The sequence below is a fragment of the Enoplosus armatus genome, chromosome 15 (assembly GCF_043641665.1).
Source record: "Enoplosus armatus isolate fEnoArm2 chromosome 15, fEnoArm2.hap1, whole genome shotgun sequence".
Lineage (NCBI taxonomy): Eukaryota > Metazoa > Chordata > Actinopteri > Centrarchiformes > Enoplosidae > Enoplosus > Enoplosus armatus.
The window spans coordinates 20,312,323-20,317,288 of NC_092194.1; the positions used below are offsets into that span (position 1 = coordinate 20,312,323).

At 43.2% G+C, this 4,966-nt stretch overlaps 1 protein-coding gene across 1 annotated transcript; it reads left to right on the top strand.

Moving 5' to 3' along the window:
* The first annotated feature begins 550 nt into the window (after positions 1–550).
* Positions 551–2,916, top strand: LOC139298158 (cell division cycle-associated protein 4). The gene is made up of 2 exons (XM_070921046.1): positions 551–623; positions 2,111–2,916. Exon 2 carries the CDS (start codon positions 2,115–2,117, stop codon positions 2,901–2,903), a length of 789 nt encoding a protein of 262 aa, XP_070777147.1. The 5' UTR covers positions 551–623; positions 2,111–2,114; the 3' UTR covers positions 2,904–2,916.
* Positions 2,917–4,966: the final 2,050 nt, after the last annotated feature.

The following is a 4,966-nucleotide window of genomic DNA, read 5'->3' on the forward strand; positions in this document are numbered from 1 at the left end:
TCCATATGATGCTACTTTATACTTCTACTCCACTACATTTCTGAGGGAAAAGTTGTACTTTTTACTCCTCTAAATTTATTTGACAGCTTTAGTTACTATTTACCTTAAAGACATTACATAACAAACATATGATCAGTTTGGGAAATTTGATGTATTGTACCCAGTAAAGTAGTTAAAGTTAGCTCCTCCTCGACCAGATGAGTACATTTTGAGGCTAATAGTTTTCCTTAACTATATTTTTGAATGCAGGACCAAATCGACCAAATTTACCCGATTATATTAACCATTTTCGCCGCTCACGTGTTCTCCGATGTTGTTTCCGACTTTCACGAGACGCACCTGAACGCAGCGGCAGCTCGCTCTCTGAACCAAACGGCCGCACATTCGCTGCCCCGTGAGTGGCGGGGGCGGAGGCATGATCGGCGAGTAAACGGACCAATCACGTCCGCCCGTGAGCTCCGGAGCTCCCCCGCGGCCCCGCCTCCTCCCCCCGCTGCTGCGGATGGACCGAACATTCCTCATATTCCTGGGGCTCGACAGCGGAGGAACGCGGGGACGAAACGAAACGAGCCGAAGACACGACGGATTCACACAACTCATGACACTTTCGAAGGGCACGTAAGGTTTGTTTTTTAACCTCTTTTTTATTAATCTCTTAAAATGGCGTCATTTTCCCCCCCTTTTTAACTTGGTTTAAACGGAGCTAGTGTTTCCCCACTGAAGTCCGGCGGCCGTTGGAGGGTTTGGGGGGGTTCTTGAGGAGGAAATAAGTAGGATGGGAGTGAAATAATTCCCTTATTTTACTCCTTTAAAGAGAGGAAATTATAGGGATACGTTCTTTAATCATACATTTTACCTTCTTCGGTTGTTCATCTCTATTGAATCAGATAGCCGGCTTTTTATCTCCATATGGGGGTCAAACTCTCATCAAATGGGGCTTCATGTGTCCCCATTTGTTATTTGGGGAAACACTTGAGACACAATGATGTACGTTATAGCTGACTAAGTCATGTCTGTATGGCTGAGTAAAGTCTCACCCTGCAGGGGTGTCTAACAGTGACTCATAACAGTTATAATGTTCACCTTTTCAGATGTCTTCAATGGAAAAACTCAAACGTTCACCCTGCAAACTTCTACAGTTTGAGCAGCATTTGTCTGCAAGTCTATATTTGATGTTAGAAAGATCTATTTTGGAGCTGATCAATTGAAAGTGACTGTGAGAACTAGCCGTGTTGGCCAGGTTGGTGCTGTTACATAAACTGGATGCAAGGTTTATTACATGGCAATGCAGCCTGATGGGACTCTAAATGTGTCTGTGTTTCTAAAAAATAATCACATGGCAGCAGTAAATGTTGCAATGCCATAGTGTAAAAATACAGTCAAAGTCCTGCTTTTAAAATCAGAATCAGAAATACTTTATTGATCCCCGGGGGAAATTACACAAATGTTACTTAAGTAAATTAAGTGATGGTCCATTTCAGAATAATGTATATTATATTATTGGATTATAAATGGTGAATATGTGTTCATCACTTTAATGTTGCAGCTAGTAAAGATGGAGGTAAAGATAATTTATTTGTATATTTTGTATCTATATTTGTATCTAATCTGCAAAGTAACTAGTAATTAATGTTGTCAAATAAATGTAGTGGAGTAAAAAGTATAATAGTTCCCTCTAGTACAGTCAGGGACATAAACCATACATGCATACATACACACTTCATCCACACATGCATATTTACAAAATAGAGATAAAATGATCTATAGATTAATCGATGATAAAAATAATATTTGGTTGCATCCTTAGTGTCTCTTACTCACATCACGTTTTGTCTGTCATTCTGTTAAGTTAGATTAGACTAAAGGCAGTCAAATATTGTCAGTTTCCCTTATTGAAGTGGGTCAGTCTGTCTTAAAGAGTTAATAATACTAATTTAGATAATACTAATTTTTCTAATCTGCCAAAATTGCAATTTTGCACTGAATTTCCACTGAATACTTGTGGTGTTTTACCACGAAAACGGTGCAAATGTAAATATATTAATCTTAGCTGCACTACTACAGAAAAATGCATTGTACATCAAGTGTAACTGGTAATCTATTCATTTAGGTCGATGTTGGGTCGCGGCGTGAAGCGGAAGTGGAGCTGCTTGGAGGAGCTGGAGGCCGAGACCCTCCCTGCTGCTGCAGAAAAGGAGAAGAATGGGGAGGAAGACAGGGAAGATGAGGGCGGGTTCCTCGTGGGTCCGTCCAAGTCCGACATGAGTCACCTGCAGCAGCGTCAGCTTGTGCTTGGCCTCTGCTTGGACAAGCTCCAGAGCTACCAGGCCGGGGTGGAGCTCAGCCTGCGTCGCTCCGTGCTGCTCATCAACACGCTCAGGCAGATCCAGGAGGACATGCAGAGCGACGGAGCGGGAAGCTGCACATCGGAGGTACTCCTCAACGACGTCCACACAGACTCCTGTCTTCTCAGGGACGACTTCAGGAAGGACATGTCGGTCACGTGCCCCGGGTGTGCAGAGGGTGATGGGGACAACCTATCTCTGTCTCCGCCGCTGTCCCCAGAATTCCCCTCCCAGGAGGCAAACAGCTCGCCCGACCTGCAGAAATCACATCCCACTGCGACCATCAATGCTTTTAGTGATGCAGTAAACGCCATGGGCTACCTCAGCGACCTCGCCCTGGACGACATCTTTGAGGACATTGACACGTCAATGTATGAGACTTCAGATCTGCCCTCTGCCTGGGCGGCGGGCTCCCTGTGGCCCGTCAGTGTGTCGCTTTGGGCAGATGAGGATGTGAAAATGCGCTCTCCCAGCCACGCTTCAGCTGGGAGTCTGCAGTCATGTCTGATGGACATGAATGAGCTGGACCACATCATGGAGATTCTGGTTAAGTCCTGATCAGCAAGACAAACTCCTGAACATTTACTGCACTTGGTTAATCAAGGATTCAGAGTCTGATCACAGCTGCTCTAGCTGAGGACAGTGGAGACGGGGAACAAGGACTGATTTGAGGGTCGATGGACTCTAACGTGACTTTGGATTTTTAAGGCTCCATCTGACATTTTGGTTGAAAATGTGCTCTGCGCTTCAGCTAGTTTGAGGTAGAACAAAAAACTAAATCTTATGCACGTAACTCATTTATAAAGAACCATCCAACATCCTGAGTTATGTACATGAGCGGATGCAGAATCCAGTTTAAAACGTCTCATGAGATTAAGAAATATAAAGGAAACATCCACTCTGAAACACTTTTATACTGTTTTTGGTTGATATAACATCACCTTAAATGGCGTGAAGCCTCTGTGAAATTAGTTGGCAGTTAAGCTAGTTGACGTTCAACAAGGAGAAATGCAATTTTGAACCGACAGAGACCAATGTCTGCACCCACAGTAGCAGGAAACAGCTCTGCAGCTGCAGGACAGGTTGTGTTCTGAGCAGTGGGAGTATAATCTGTAGTAAAAGTGGATGAGGCATGTTGAGACAAAGTTGGCACACCAGAAGTGCAGTGTAACAGTTGTGAAGGAAATGTTGTAACTGACAGGATTTCAGTAAGACTTTAAATGCAGATGGAACCTTACATTTCTAAACTCACAGTGTTTGTGCCACTTTTCTCTCCTGATTTATCAAGTTTTAGTAAAAGCAGCAGCTCCTCTCTCAGCAACCTGAGCTGCCATGGTTAGTGCGTCACTCAGGCTGTTAGATCAGACCTGGGTTGATTATTAATTGAAATCCCTTCAATTACTTAAGAGGCTGTGCTTCAGCCAGCCCGGTGGGCAAAGGCCTGGGATTCCTTTCCATATGAAGTGTTTTTATTGCTCCATGTAGGATCTGTAAATTAGAACGTCTCTGTGGCTGTGGTCACGCTGCAGTCAGAGGATGGACGGTCTATATATTTATTTGGCTTGTGAAAAGAAGAATGTGGCCACTGGATTTGGGGTTTAACCAGCCAAATCCCTGGAGATGAATGCCATGTTCACGTTTTATCACAAGAAGCGGGAAAAATGGACGACATCTTGTTGCTTCGATAGAGAAAGGGTGAAAGGTTTAACTTGTTGGAACGCCTTTATCTAATATTCTTATTTATGAATGAAAAATCAACCACAAACCGCAGCATATATTATTTGTTCTTTATATGTAGAGTCTATTGTTTGGGTGTGAGTGTAACTTATAATTTAGAAGACTTTGGAGCGTCAGTGTATTGGCTGCCATGTCACTGCTTTTGTTGATACCATTGCACCATTTGTGACATCAAATGGGGCAAACCATCAGAGGCCATATAAGAAACATACTCATCCTTTCACCATGAGGTTGACGTGAACAGTTTATCCTTCTCGGCAGCTTGTATTTACGGTAAATGCAACATGTCATGAACACAGCGTAAAACATGTATTTTAAATAGTAATGTAATCCCAGCCTGGTTCTGACTGAGGAGCTGATCGCCTCAAGTCAGCCGTCAGGAACACTTTGCCATGTCTCAGAATTGTAAATGACAACAGAAGCCTATGTATTTTTATGGCCATGATGGTATGAATTTTTATTGCAATGTTGGGAGTTTTTTAACAGTTTTATATGTGTTTCTACCTGAAACTCCAATCACCTGCCCAATAGAAGAGATACAGTGAATGAAGGGCTGCAAAGCAGATGCTTGACCTTCACTATATGTGGTTTACTCCTGTTCTACCTCCTGATGTCTGTTTGTTGTTTGTATACCTGGACACTCCTGTTTTACGCCGTGAGCCATGGACGGTCTGTCACCGATAGAAACCATTTAGTGTTTTTTATTTCATCGTTTTAACTAGGCTGAAAAATCAAATCCAATGGAATCCAATGCTTTCCTGTCAGACCAAAGCAATCCGTCCTCATCTCCATCTCTCGTCTCACGTGGACAGTGTGCCTTACTACTGAACCTAATTTATATTCGCGTTGAGGGTTTCGTGGTTGTCTGAGCTCGAGCTTGATTG

What these genes read in the sequence shown, in the direction of transcription:
- LOC139298158 (XM_070921046.1), top strand. Translation starts at nt 2,115, where the DNA reads ATGTTGGGTCGCGGCGTGAAGCGGAAGTGGAGCTGCTTGGAGGAGCTG.